The sequence below is a fragment of the Styela clava genome, chromosome 12, assembly GCF_964204865.1.
Source record: "Styela clava chromosome 12, kaStyClav1.hap1.2, whole genome shotgun sequence".
In the NCBI taxonomy this organism is placed as follows: Eukaryota; Metazoa; Chordata; class Ascidiacea; order Stolidobranchia; family Styelidae; genus Styela; species Styela clava.
The window spans coordinates 3,636,050-3,649,933 of record NC_135261.1 but is presented as its reverse complement, the minus strand read 5'-3'; the positions used below and the strand labels follow the sequence as shown (position 1 = coordinate 3,649,933).

At 34.3% G+C, this 13,884-nt stretch overlaps 2 protein-coding genes across 7 annotated transcripts in view; one reads left to right on the top strand and one right to left on the bottom strand.

Annotated features, from left to right (window-relative positions):
* LOC120329690 (uncharacterized) overlaps positions 1–13,884 on the top strand; it is a 90,043-nt gene that overhangs the window by 14,990 nt on the left and 61,169 nt on the right. The gene's annotated exons all lie outside the window — the stretch shown is intronic.
* LOC120329691 (uncharacterized) lies at positions 7–5,648 on the bottom strand. Its single transcript, XM_039396441.2, has 3 exons — positions 3,212–5,648; positions 2,058–2,281; positions 7–1,762 (listed from the first exon to the last, which is right to left on the bottom strand). Exons 1-3 carry the CDS (start codon positions 3,420–3,422, stop codon positions 1,568–1,570), a joined length of 630 nt encoding a protein of 209 aa, XP_039252375.2. The 5' UTR covers positions 3,423–5,648; the 3' UTR covers positions 7–1,567.

Sequence of the window (13,884 nt, the reverse complement as noted above, 5' to 3'; positions counted from 1 at the left end):
GTGAGTTTTAGTTTGTTGTTTTTAATATATTATACTTACTATTTATTTTGCTATCATGTGTACCTGATTGTGTTAATCCAAAATATTAAACCCAAGGATCCCTATAAGCATCTCTATCCAGCAGTTCTGTGGAACCCCATTTGAATACGTTACGGAAGGCTATTGGAATTAACCGTATACAGTCAGTTAGCAACTTTTCATCTTGTTGTTCTGACGGAGACAAATAACTTCCTCATATTCTTTGCTTGTGCTGTCAAGCGCTCGTGCTTCGTTGTGTATCTTAAATTGGTGTTTTAGTTAATGGAGCAGGATCAAATGGAATCAATAAGTTTGGGGATAAGTTATGAAAATAGTTTTATTAGTTTTTCAGCTAGAGTGATCTAAGCCAAGTTAAGGACTCGTTTTCAAATTGTCATCACATTTGTCGTGCTCTTACTTTCCTCATCAGTCATCGCTAAAAATAGTAGTCTCAGATTGACGATGCTCAATTTGAAAGACGATTTATTACCTTCAAAATCGATATAGATCAAAATGTTTAATGATAATATGGGTCGAAGTTTTCATTATTTATTTACTAGTTTGTTATTCGACTTAAAGCAATGTCGCCTTATTTATACTACGTTTATGGTGCTCCAAGTTATCTTGTCAGTTGAGAATTATAGCCGCAGAAAATTAACAATTAAAAAGTGATAATTTTCTGCATTTAGTATTATAGTCAGGAGACAAACAAGTGTACTTATGTTTGAGATTGAAGATTATTTTTGCATAGATTTCATTTTTTTGGTTGAATTTTTCTACGAAAATATACGAAACCAAAAAATGTAGCAATGTTCGCTGAAGATTCGTATCACTTGAATTTTTACATATTCTTAGTAACCGTCACACAAAATCACAGGATACAAATATTTTTACTACTTGATTCATGTCAGATTCGAATTTGAACTTAACAGACGTATTATATCAATAGTAGAGATTTCAGGTGAAAATACTCAGAATGTTGCGTAGTCAACAGCTTTAAAAGAAATTCGACTGTTATGTAGGGGGATTATGGGTAGCTTGTGGCCGTATTTACTTGTGTTGACATGCAGTTTTCACTCAGCCGACCAAGCAACCGTGAAAAGTGCCGGATGTTTAGAATATCTGAGTCTTGAATCACTGACATATCGCAGACGATTGCCTAACGATCTAACTGATTTGTGGAAAATTGTCTACCCCGCCTGATAACTTTACTAAATTTATTTTTGACACCCATTTGCATCGCCCCCGACCGAATTCTGAATTGTTTTTACTCTCGTGCCAACCGCTGTCAACTGATAACTCATTCACAAGTTTTTATTTTATTTAAAGTTTGATATTACCATGAATATGAGCAAACTCTCTATTCAGAAAGCAAACGAAAAAATGTATTTGTACGACAAAATGTAATATTTGTGTGACCATACATAATGCATTGGAAACATTCATGGGTTTAGGATATCGGACCATTTGTATAGGTATAATGATTTTTCCATTTAAATTCAAACAAATTGCAAATTTATTTTACTGGCAACTCATTTCGATATGATCTTCAATATTCACAAACAACTCCATTACGGTCACGATCAAGACCATTTTGTGTTCGCATTCCAATGAAACGAACGTCATGTGCTTTGTGATTCTGTACCAAAGTAATGCGGGTATGTCTCCAATCCGAGGATGGGTATCCTGTTATCCACTTTAAAAATGGCGCCACCGTACCATTACGAAGGACGGTTATCTCTGACTGTTAATAGAATGTAAATTTTAAACTAATGGTTTTCAAAGAAACTTAAAACAGTCTTTTTAAATTCAGATATATCTCATAAATTTTTCCTCGCATTAAGTTACAGAAAAGTAAATAAAGTAAACAATTAAAGATTTTCTATATGTACACATTTAAAATAATGCATTCTGCATCCCTATTACGCAAACTGAAAAGATTCCGGTGGTTTAAAATAGTAGTAGCTGCTTAGATATCGGCAGCTATCTTAGATACCTAACCCTAAATAAGGTTTTATTTAAATATGTAAATACCGTACCGTTGAATTGAATCTCATTCCAGTCCAAGGGAAAGTATCATTTCGTGTTAAAATAATCTTGGTTTGCATGTACTCCATTAGCAACGAATACTGCTGCTCTGAATATATATTAGCTGGAACTCCGCCCCTGGCAGCGCAAATTTGTCTCCCAGTATCATAGCTTATCCCGTAAGCTAGAGACACAATTGAGTAGCATTTATCTTCTGATTTGACATCACAAACTCCTAGAATACGAAGACAAAAAAGTTGTTGTATAGTTTTAAATGCTCATGAAATTTAAATAGTGAATGCAACTTATGACACCAAAACATTTTGGTAACAGAATCGTGTATATCAAGGTGACAAAAAAAACATAAACTTCCCACTTAAGTGAAAGAATTGCGTTTAAGACTTGCATACTAACAATTCTGGGAACTCCCAAAGTATGTGAATCAAGATTGCGAACACCGACACAACGTAGTATGTGTACCAGGGCATTAGGCCATATTTCTATTCCGATTTTTTTCAGTATTCTAGTTCTATTACGAGTTCGGGGACTAGCCAAGAGACTCCCGTAGTATTTGTACCTGAAATTAGGGCCTAACCTTACCCTGGTACACATACTACGATCCGGTGTCCGCCATCTTGGTTCGCATACTTCGAGAATACCCAATTATGTGTGTAGCTTTATACAAAAGTATGTAGTATGAAGTACTCCTATGAAAATTATGTTCAAAATGACCTGGGTTCTGTTTTCATTTGATTACTGCGAAAATGCAATTTATAGGACAAATTGTATATGTTTATATTCAGTTTCTCACGCCTTGGTGGACATATATGGGTGGATTATTGACTGAATTTAGGCTACTTGAGATTAATATAATAAAGCCATATTGATCACTCAAATATTTAGCTTGCAAATATTGTTTGCTTGAAGTATTTTTTTTTTTTTTTTGTTCAAGGGAATTTAATCTTAAAGTCATAGCACGTGCATTCACGTGGAACATAGCTCATTGTTCTTCTTATATTTTTTGTAGGAGGGTACTAAGTTGACAGTAGATATTAAGACTACATCAATAGTATAGTACAGAATTGCACGTTAGTTAATGCCTTTTGAATGGTATATTTTGTGAAATGTTAAAAAACTTTGACCTAAACTAAATAAAAAGACTTACCCTCTCTTGCTTCCATTTTTGCAATTATTAGCTTGGCCTCGTCAAGATCCTCCTGAATTTGAGCCATTTTGTCGACCACGGTTGAATTTATTCCACATGTTTTACAAGAGTTGCAGGCTTCTGTGCAAAACGGCACAAACCCTGACGCAGAGGCTAAGGGTGCGAAAAGCGCAACAGCAATAAAAACAATCGAAATCTTTATTGGATTCATGTTATAACGTTACGCTTTGAAATAATCTCCAAGCATCTATCAACTATGCAACGGGAAAATCGAATATATCCTTGGTGTTTGTCAAACACAACTCCAGACAACCCTGCGATCGTGAAAACTAAAATATCTCAATTGTACTTCAAGAAACTACTTGGTAATGCTGCCAAATAATGAGCCTCGCAAAACTTTTGTGCACAAGTAAAGAAAAACAGCTCAAATGCGGTCACGAAAATGAAAGACTATGGAATAACTTCCTTCAAGTAACATTAAAGCTCAACAACCACCAATCCTTTAATTACTAACATGATGTCCAACGCATGAAACCTGTTTACTCTGAGCATGTTTTTTATAATTGTTGAAAACACTCAAAGCGCCATAATTGCTGCGATAAAAGTCATGTCTAACGTTTGGAGGAATATCAAATCCTTGTCGCCACTAGGTACGAAAAAGTTGAAATAAAACATAGTTAAAAAATGAATTTTGAAAATTGGAAGAATTGTTAATAAGGTAATAAAAGTTGTTGATGTAGACCCGTTTGAGATACATAGTATAATGTATCCATAAAGTCTTAAAATTTTATAAAATTGCAAAGGGAATTTATCGATACCATATATTGTTTTGGCCCTAACAGATGTATTGAATGAAGTGAAAATTCTTGAACAATTTCGCATTGAAAACAACAAACCTGGTTAAGATATATTAAGAACTGACTCCATAACAAAATTAAAATTGTAAAGGAACTTTATGGACACCCTGTCTTTTATGTGTTGAACAAATACATTTACACTATTTTAAATTGATATAATTCTGTGAACTATTTTGATATGATATAGACATCCCTATACATGTACTGCCTCAATGTCAAAACACTTTCTATATAACATTTTGAAACGAATTAGGAAGTTCTTCAATTTGATAAGATGGTTTATAACTGTATGTTCCATTCTTTTCTATACTTATTGATTTGCACTCTGCGCAGAAAACGATTTTTAAAAATTTAAGCTCTGAACTGTTTTGAGAATGTGAATATATTCATCAGTACGATAAATTCTATAAAGACCATAATACCAGGGTGTCCATAAATTCTTTTAACAATTTCAATTTTGTTTTGAAGTCAATTCTCAATATATTCTAACCAGGTTTGTTGTTTTTAATCAGTAATTGCTCAAGTATTTTACTTCATTTAAAATACACAAGTGAGGGCCAAAACAATATATGTTATCGATAAATTCCCTTTTTGAGACTCTATGGACATCCATTCTATTTGCCAAAAAAGTGACATATTTACTAAAGTCAAAGTAGTCTGCATTTTCAATATATATATTTCCAATTAAATTTAAAAAGTCTTTCTATTTTCAACACAGGGTTGTGTTTTGTCATGTTTCTCAGATCAGTGGATTTGTTTCAAAGTCTTCAATTATGGTTTTACATTAAAAACGTGATTAGTTGATGTTTTTAGAATTCACTATAGCTGTCATTAATTCGAAAGCTCTTTGGTGGCTTATTTTTGCAAAAAATTTTGTTTCGGATTTTTGTAATAAAAAATGGGATTTTATGGATAAAAATACAGGTTGGCAAATTGATTAAGACTGCAAACAATTATCAGTCCGTCGAAGAGAATGCATATCAGTCGTTTTATTCATGTCGGAATTGAATTTCAAAAATCGCGCCGCATGCTTTGGAGATATGATAGCTCACGTTTTTGACATGTGAAACGCAACGTTGGCTACTGAATGTAGATATTATTTTTAATTAGAAATATCTGAAACACTTCAAAACAACTAAGAGGTGGTGCAAAGCTTTTGTGCACAAATAGAAAAACAGCTCAAATGCGGTTACGAAAATAAAAGACTAAAAAAATTTCCTTGAAGTTGCTTTATCAACAACCACCAACTTTTTAATTACTATCTTGCTGACCAAAGCTAAAACTTCTTTACTGGGAACATGTTTTGTAGTTGTTGGAAAACACTCAAAGCGCCATAATTGCTGCAATAAAAGTCACGTCTAACGTTTGGAGGAATACCAAATCATTGTCGCCACTAGGTACGAAAAATAAAAGTAATAATATATAGTGGAATAAAATGCAGTTCAAAAATTGGAAGAACTGTTAATAAGGTAACAAAAGTTGTTGATGTAGATCCGTTTGAGATACTCAGAATAATAGTATGTCGATAAAGTCTCAAGTTTTTTTAAATTCCAAAGGGAACTTATCGATACCATATATTGTATTGGCACTCACAGATGTATTAGAGGACGTAAAAATACTTGAACAACTACTAATTAAAACCAACAAACCTGGTTATGTAAATATATTCTTCAGTTTGATTATATAATGCTATGAAAATCGCAATATATACACCAGGTTCTTCATAGAGTTCCTTAACAATTTCAATCAGTCAGATATACAGGGTGTTCATGGAGTTCCTTTGCAATTCTAATTTTGTTATGAAGTCAATTCTCAATATATCCTAACCAGATTTGTTGTTTTTAATCAGTAGTCGTTCAAGTATTTTTACTTCATTTAAAATACACAAGTGAGGGCCAAAACAATATATGTTATCGATAAATTCCCTTTGCAATTTTAAAACTTTTTGAGACTTTATGGACACCCATTATATTTGCCAAAAAAAGTGACATATTTACTAAAGTCAATATAGTCTGCATTTTCAATATATATATTTTTAATTAAATTTAAAGAGTCTTCCGATTTTCAACACAGGGTTGTTTACGTGGTTTTTGTCATGTTTTTCAAATCAGGGGATTTGTTTCAAAGTCTTCAATTATGGTTTTACATTAAAAACGTGATTAGTTGATGTTTTTCGAATTCACTGTAGCTGTCATTAATTCGAGAGCCATTACGTGGCTTATTTTTGCAAAAATTTTTGTTTCGGATTTTTGTAAAAAAAAAGAGATTTTATGGATAAAAATGCAGGTTAGCAAATTTATTAAGACTGCAAACAATTATCAGTCGGTCGAAGAGAATGCATATCAGTCGTTTTACTCATGTCGGAATTGAATTTCAAAAGTTGCGCCGCATGCTTTGAAGATATGATAGCTCACGTTTTTGACATGTGAAACGCAATGTTGACTATTAAATGTAGATATTGTTTTTAATTAGAAATCTTCTAGCTAGGATATTCTGTAAAATATATCCTGTCCGCTGATATTAAATTTATGTTAAAAAAAGCTTGACCTCAATGCAATTATAAACTGGTCTAAGCTTATACATATCTTTATACAGACACTAAGAAACTAGGTAAATATCGACATGGTTTATAATAGACTTGTACTTTGCGCCATTATCGCGCTTTTCGCTAATGGCGTTGTAGGGGTAGAGCCGTTCTGCAAAGAAGCATGCGATGTTTGTCAGTCCTGCACTCAGGATTCTTCTGTTATGGACAAGCTGAATGAAATGTCCAGCGATCTGGAAGAGGCGAAAGCGACGATCGCGAAAATGGAAGCCAGAGAAGGTTAGTTTTGTTCAATGAAATCTCGAGTCTGCTAAATCGTATGTATTTCTTTCAACAAGACAGCATTTCCACCACCCAACATGTGTTAGCGGCTACAATTATGTTATATAGCAGGACGCTTTTTCAAGCCCTTTCTCCCCCTAACAAGGCTTAGTACAAGCCGCTACTTTTTTAGAATGTGTTTTCACGTCTCCCAACTAAAATCCGACTAACCGCTATGCCCTCGCTCCTATCTATTTTACAATAATCATTCAAAATAAACCGCAAATGCACGGGTTTCTTCAAAATAACTTTACTTTCTTCGTTGAACTTTTCTGCCGATTTTTGGGTAGTATAAGGCGTTTCATTTGCTTTCTTTTATTTTTACAGGCCTATGCGATGTCAAACATGACGATAAATGTTTTTCCATCATATCGTTGACGTACGGGATATCATATGACCAAGCGAAACGGCTGTGTGCAGCACGAGGGGGTTCCGCAGCCAACATTTATTCTGCTGATCAATACAAAAAGTTGATGGATTATCTCTTCACAAAAATTACTCCAGGCAAAGACAAAACATTCGTTTGGATTGGGATGTTCTTTGACCCTACGGTAATTTAAAAATGGGTTCTGATTTAGGTTCCAGGTTGGGTTGAATAAAAATCCTAACTTTTGTTTATAAGTTATTTCAAATCATAAATTTAGTATAACCGACGATATAAAACTAGCGAGTGCTTGGTCTTACTTTACATAAGTATGCGAGTTTCACTCAATACTGGCCTGGAAACGTTTATAAGAATTTTAATTAAAACTTATTCTTTTATATAACTTTCACTGTAATTATTTTTTAGAGAATGGGGCTATATCTCTCTGATGGATTGCCCGCGCCATTTGCACATTGGGTTGACGGGCACCCACTCACTGATAAAACTCATACTCGGCTAGCATTGATCCAGAACGTAAAGCAAGATGGAACCGAGCCTATTGGCATGCGAACCATGGACGTGACGGACATGACCAGACTTGGAGTTATCTGCGAATATTAATATTTTTAATACATTTGAATCCTCGCACATATTGAAACTCATTATAAAATTGATTTTTGAGAATTTCACTGAATTCATTGTGGAATTGAATTTTGGGATTTGAAATGACTTTACTTGATAAACATTCAAAATAAAAATTCTTGTTTATCTAGGGAGCAATGAAGTTTTAGGTTTTTATGACCTGAATAGTTTTTTCTTGGAGCAATAAAATCAGATAGAAAGGATATTGTTTTAATCTTCTGCATGAACACGCTAGTTGGCGCTCGCAAATAGTGTTTTTGCAGATTTTTGCGTTTTTGTACGGATGAGGTTTCTGACTCCTGTTTCAATTATAGGTTTTCTTACTACTACTCTATTTAACTTACAAGAAACTTTTAGGAATTCCGAAATACTGAAAATTAGGTCTTTGCCAAAGTGCCCAAGCCAAATGCTACTTTTCTTTCTGTATCAATAATGAGAAATCGGTAGAAAAGTAGCTGTATAGATCCCGTTTCAGTGATCCCTAACCTAACAAACGTGTACTTTGCAAATTCCTAGGTGTTTTGTCACCGCTTCATGGTGTTAGTCGTAGATTAACCCGGCTAATGTGTCAGGAACTTGGTATTTCTGTAGATTAGGGGTAACAGTGAAGATACACTTCATCGTCAATGTTTCAACCAGTTTTGTAGAGTGCGGTATTATTGACGTATTTTTTTTTTTTATAATTAGACTCGATTCACCATTTATCAAATACTCTATGTCAGTGGTTCCCACTCTTTTTGGACCGTGGACTCCTGTTTGTGAATCTTATTTTTGACGGACCGTCATCCTACGTCAATGTCTGTTCGTAACCAACGAGGAAGTATAATGTTTCCTTTGACGAAATAGAACTCATGGAAGTCTGAATCAATACATACCAACGTTAAATACTGATAGGCTAACGGCAATTCGATAAGATTATGATATATTTGTATAGGTCTCAGACTCTTTCCATATCGTTACGGACCCCCTGTGCAGTCATCACGAACCTCCAGGGGTTCGCGGACCACAGTTTGGAAAACCCTACTAAGTGACTCGAGTTCGCTGAACGAAATGACCTGGAATATGACTCAACTAATTACAAGTAAAACTTAGCTAAGTGATTGACTCTACCTAGGATTCGCGTTTAGTGATTTCTGCCCAACACTGGCCTATGCAATTTAATAATTTAAAAGGGTAATTTGGAAGATTCACGAAAGAAACAACGGACAGTGATAAACGCGAGTCGTCAATCCTATGACGCACTATAGTTTACCATTTCCTATTGGACTTCCTTTACTCCTACTATAATACTGAATCATATCTTTATTACATAAACCCCCATTTCTACATTTTATCAAAGGAAAAATATGAATTTTTCCACACAAACTTGTCAAACATCTGGTCATCACATATTATTTCAATTTACTGTGGATATGCAAGTGGACAAACTGCGTTGATTCAACAGTGTGTTGTAATTACACATTGCAAATATTTTTGGCATGTTAAATGTTATCGTAGCATGGTGTTATGTTTGTTATTTCAAGTGCTCTTCTCACCTAATCGTGTTGGCATTTTTGTAATGTTGGCATTTCGCAAGTAACAGACTATCAATTACCTCCTAGGTGATGTTAAATATTTGTTTTAATTGCAACAATGACTCAACTGTGTCTAACTTTGATTACAAATAATAATATAGATGCTGCTATGTACAATATGGTAACAAATTGTTTTATATTCCGTTTATAGTTTGTTATCATATTTTGCAACTTATGAAAAAAAACGAACAATTAGCCTACCCCTAAGTATCTAATAAATTCTACAATTGTATCTTCCTACGTATCACTTTGGAATAAAGATGTCAAAACGCCCTATAGGATAAATATTCCAAGCTATTAACTAGTAGCCTTGGTAGTTTCATGCGCCTACCTTGACCTTGGCCAATAACGGGAGAAAATCATTCTTACATCAGATCTAAAAATTATTAGTTCAAGTGAAATACGTATAGGAACTTGAATTAAACAAAATATTGAAAACGGGCTGGTTTAACAGCCAAGTCTGATTTGCAAAAAAACGAACGCATCGCGTCTCATGTCATTGACGATGGTCATCATCATTAAGATATCGGCTGATGGACAATGTTTGTTCAACTGTGCAAACTTTCAGTTGACAAATTATCAATCATCATTTTTGTTGTTATTTTTTCAACATTCATATAATCATCTCTGATGTTTCATTACTCAAATAGCGTGCATTGTTAAACGATGTTAATATGCTGGCAGGTAACAGTTGTTTTCCCAAACCGCGGCAAATAAATTTTTCTGTCAGGTTGTTAAAAGTTGTAGGCAGTTGTTACATTTTCCCAAAACGCGGCAAATTTTCTGTCAGAAATGGTGGTTGAAAGTTGTACATGCGAGGTTTGCTATTTTGTGATTGAAGAATTGATTAAACAACAATTCAGTATCAACTTTCTCTGCAAGTTTAATTTCTCAGTTAAATATCAGTAGATGAACGTAAAGTTAGAAATGAGCTTTAAGGAGATCGTGTTTGTAAATGGAATCTTTGTAAATACTAAAATAAAAACACTCGCGATAATTGTCTCGCTTTGAGTTTATCTTCTTGCAACTGTGCGTCATTCATGCGCATGCTAATTGGTCCACTCGCAGCCCCTACCTGGCAATGACTTATCTTCAGAGAACATTAACCTCCGAACTAGTTATCTTGCATTATTGCACGTTATCATGAATTATCCGAGTAATTCCCTCCAAAGTATTTTTATGAATAACAGGGCGTTTTTCGCATGCGTTTTGCGTTATTCATCAATCTAAATGATGCGGTTAGTTCATGTGTCACAGGATTTTACTTGTCTTTTGATAAGCTCAAAATACAGATTAAATTGGTAAGTTGCGGGTCATTTGTCTCATTTATAATACATTTGCAACAATGCATTTATTTGTTCTATGCAGAGTCGTAAATTTTGTGAGGTGTTCTTACCTCTTAGCTTGAAACACGGAACCTAATAAGCACCACCAGATAGACCATTTTGCATAGATACCACTGTTGTATGATATAAAGCAGTGGTTCTCAAACTTTTTAAGCACCCTTTGTAGAATTTGTCAAGTCTCGCGCTCACCAAAAAAAATGAACAGCTAACAATAAGCTACAAATAACAGATAGTTCGGCGAAAGTATGTTTTATTCAAAAAAAAACGTTGAAAATTCGTGGATGAAACGTAAATAATGAAATAAGTAAAAAGTTTTGAAATGTAAATATTCAAAATAAGCCGGGAAAGGGCAAATCTAGCGAATATTTTTATTTTCGAATAGCTTCACGCCTCCTCAAATTGTCTGCGTCCCACCGTTTGAGAACCACTGAGATAGACTATTGTATATCCGATTTGACGGGCACAATCTACCCTATTTAAACCATGGAAATAACCGAACCCGATACCCACAGCTTCGTTGTTGTTCATCCGAATGATAGTTCCGCCTGGTTTTAAGAAAAAATGAAATATTCACATTGCGTGCTTGAATTTCCTTTCAGAGTACGACAGTAACCATAAAATGAAAATGGCGGTGAATATGAAAATCAAAAGTCATATTCAATAATACCGTGCTAATGTGTTGTACGGGAGCATATTCGTGCAGACTATACCATGCATTAATAAGCTGTTTCCCTTTTATTTCTGGGATCGAACTTGTTTTCGACTTATCCATCCCATTAGCTTAGAAATGTTGTTTTTCACGGTTAATGCACTCGCGTGTCATTCAATGGCTTCACCCTAATGGTATTTAGTCCAAAAACAAGAAAAATTCCTCTCAAATGGATTAAAAAATCAATGAAGTCTGGCAACGCTCATTCGTGACCGTCAGTCGTGGGCTCGTTTGAACAGGAAATATGTCAGGTCAAGGTTGCAGTCTCGGTTCATGAATCGGGAAAACGTGTCATCGTCTCTAGTTGACCACACTATTAAAAATTCTGGAAAACTTTAGTCGTTTTGTAGTTTTCATGATTACGGAAACTATTACACTACATGATATAGTGCGATGCCGAAAAGCGGATACACGAAATATCACAATATATAAACACATGAAAAGACATTGACGCATGAAACTCTTATATTAACAGTAGAAAAAACAATGCACAATATGGAAAATCATATTTTTGACATCTCTGCTGCAAAATGATCAAATTTAGAAGCTGCACAACAACTTAAAATGTAATTTTAAAGCACATTTTCAATTCGAATTTAATTCAAACGTCTAACGAGTTCGACCGCATATTACGAATCCATTCAGCAAATTGAATGAATATAGATTGAATCAAGTTTTTGTTATAAATACACAAATTCTTGGCAAGAAATTGTTCGAAATTGCAAAATTACTTTGCGGCATTGTGTTTCCACCTTTATGGTACAGCCCGAATAACCCGAAGGGCTGATGTTAAGATGGGTAATGCCATATTGATTAGTATCGGATAGAATTTAAAATTAGGTACTCGCCGAATCAGATAAATTAAACGAATCTTTTCCTCAGTATAAAACTTACACATTTTTCACATAAATATAAAATTGCCTAATGAAATATACAAAGCCTATTTCACCGATTCAAAAATACGATATGTTTTAAATGAATTTCAAATAAATTCGGGTAATTATGTCATTTGTTATATTAATCTATTCAGAAATTGATGTCTCGTGGTCAATCAACGCCGTCCTTGATAAGCGTAATTTGGTAATTCAAAAATGCGTAATATATGAGTCGCATAATATTCGGTTCATTTTCGATTGGAAATAGCATTTGGATAGCCTTACTATTGACCGTAATCCAAAAGTGATGCCACCTTTGCCATCGAGCGCCGTTGTGTAAACGCTACAAAACTTTCCAATGTGATTGAACGCATCGTAACGTCGTCGCCTAATTCCATGAGTTGGACATTTATTGCGTTAATTAAAATCTGTCGGAGATCCCAAGACAATTGTGAAATTGTCATCAAGTAGTCGGGGTCATCCACGTTCATTGTAAGCAGCAGATGGTCGAGTTGACATTTTATGGGCATATTTAAATCGTTGGAAAAATGCATGTCAAGTTAGTTCCATGTATGCCCGCAATTTCGATTAGCGAGAAATAAAATTGATCGGCTACACAGTCATATGAAACCGAAGGTAATATTACGAAATCCGTAATACGATGCCAGATAAGATTCGACTTTACACAATGTTAGAATTAAGTTTATGCCTGCCAAGTTAGGTCCATGCTTTCCCATCATTTAGCAAGAAATAAATTCAGGGATGCTAGCGAGTCGTAGGAGGACAAGGGTACTCTTACGGAATCTGAATATTATACTGAATCATGTCACTTTAAATACAAAATGGGTTTGTGCTGTTTAAACAAGCGCCGGGACCGTAAAAATATATTTTGTATTTAATTCAAAAGTCTTGTTGCGCACTAACACAAATGTATTTCTGTAACGTTCCGTCTAAAAGAGGCTATGACTTCTTCAGACATGCATATTTCAACATTTACAACAAAAAAAAGATAGCATGTGCATAAATAATGGTTTCCAATTATTGAGCTTGTTTTCAATCGAGGGAAATACAATTGTGGATACCCCGTAACCACAACTGCTTAATATATTTCGTGTTTCTTTATTTAAACTTGGGTTGAAGTCACGTAAAGCCTATGTAGTCCTAAAGTCTAATTTATTCACAAATCCTTTTTTACTTTTTTAAAAGTAATGGGGTAAACTGATTTACATTATCCTATTTTTGTTTGACATTTCATTGCAGTAAATGCGCCCAGCATATGGAACAAATATTTTTGTCAAGGTTTTCTTTTATTTGTAATGATCCCATAAAAGGCAACAAAAAATATAAATGTCAGGCATAATCGCATTATTCGATATTTGTTTCAAGACCTGACAATTTGAATTCAATTTTAGAGAGCTTTCAAAAACAATCTCGTAATTT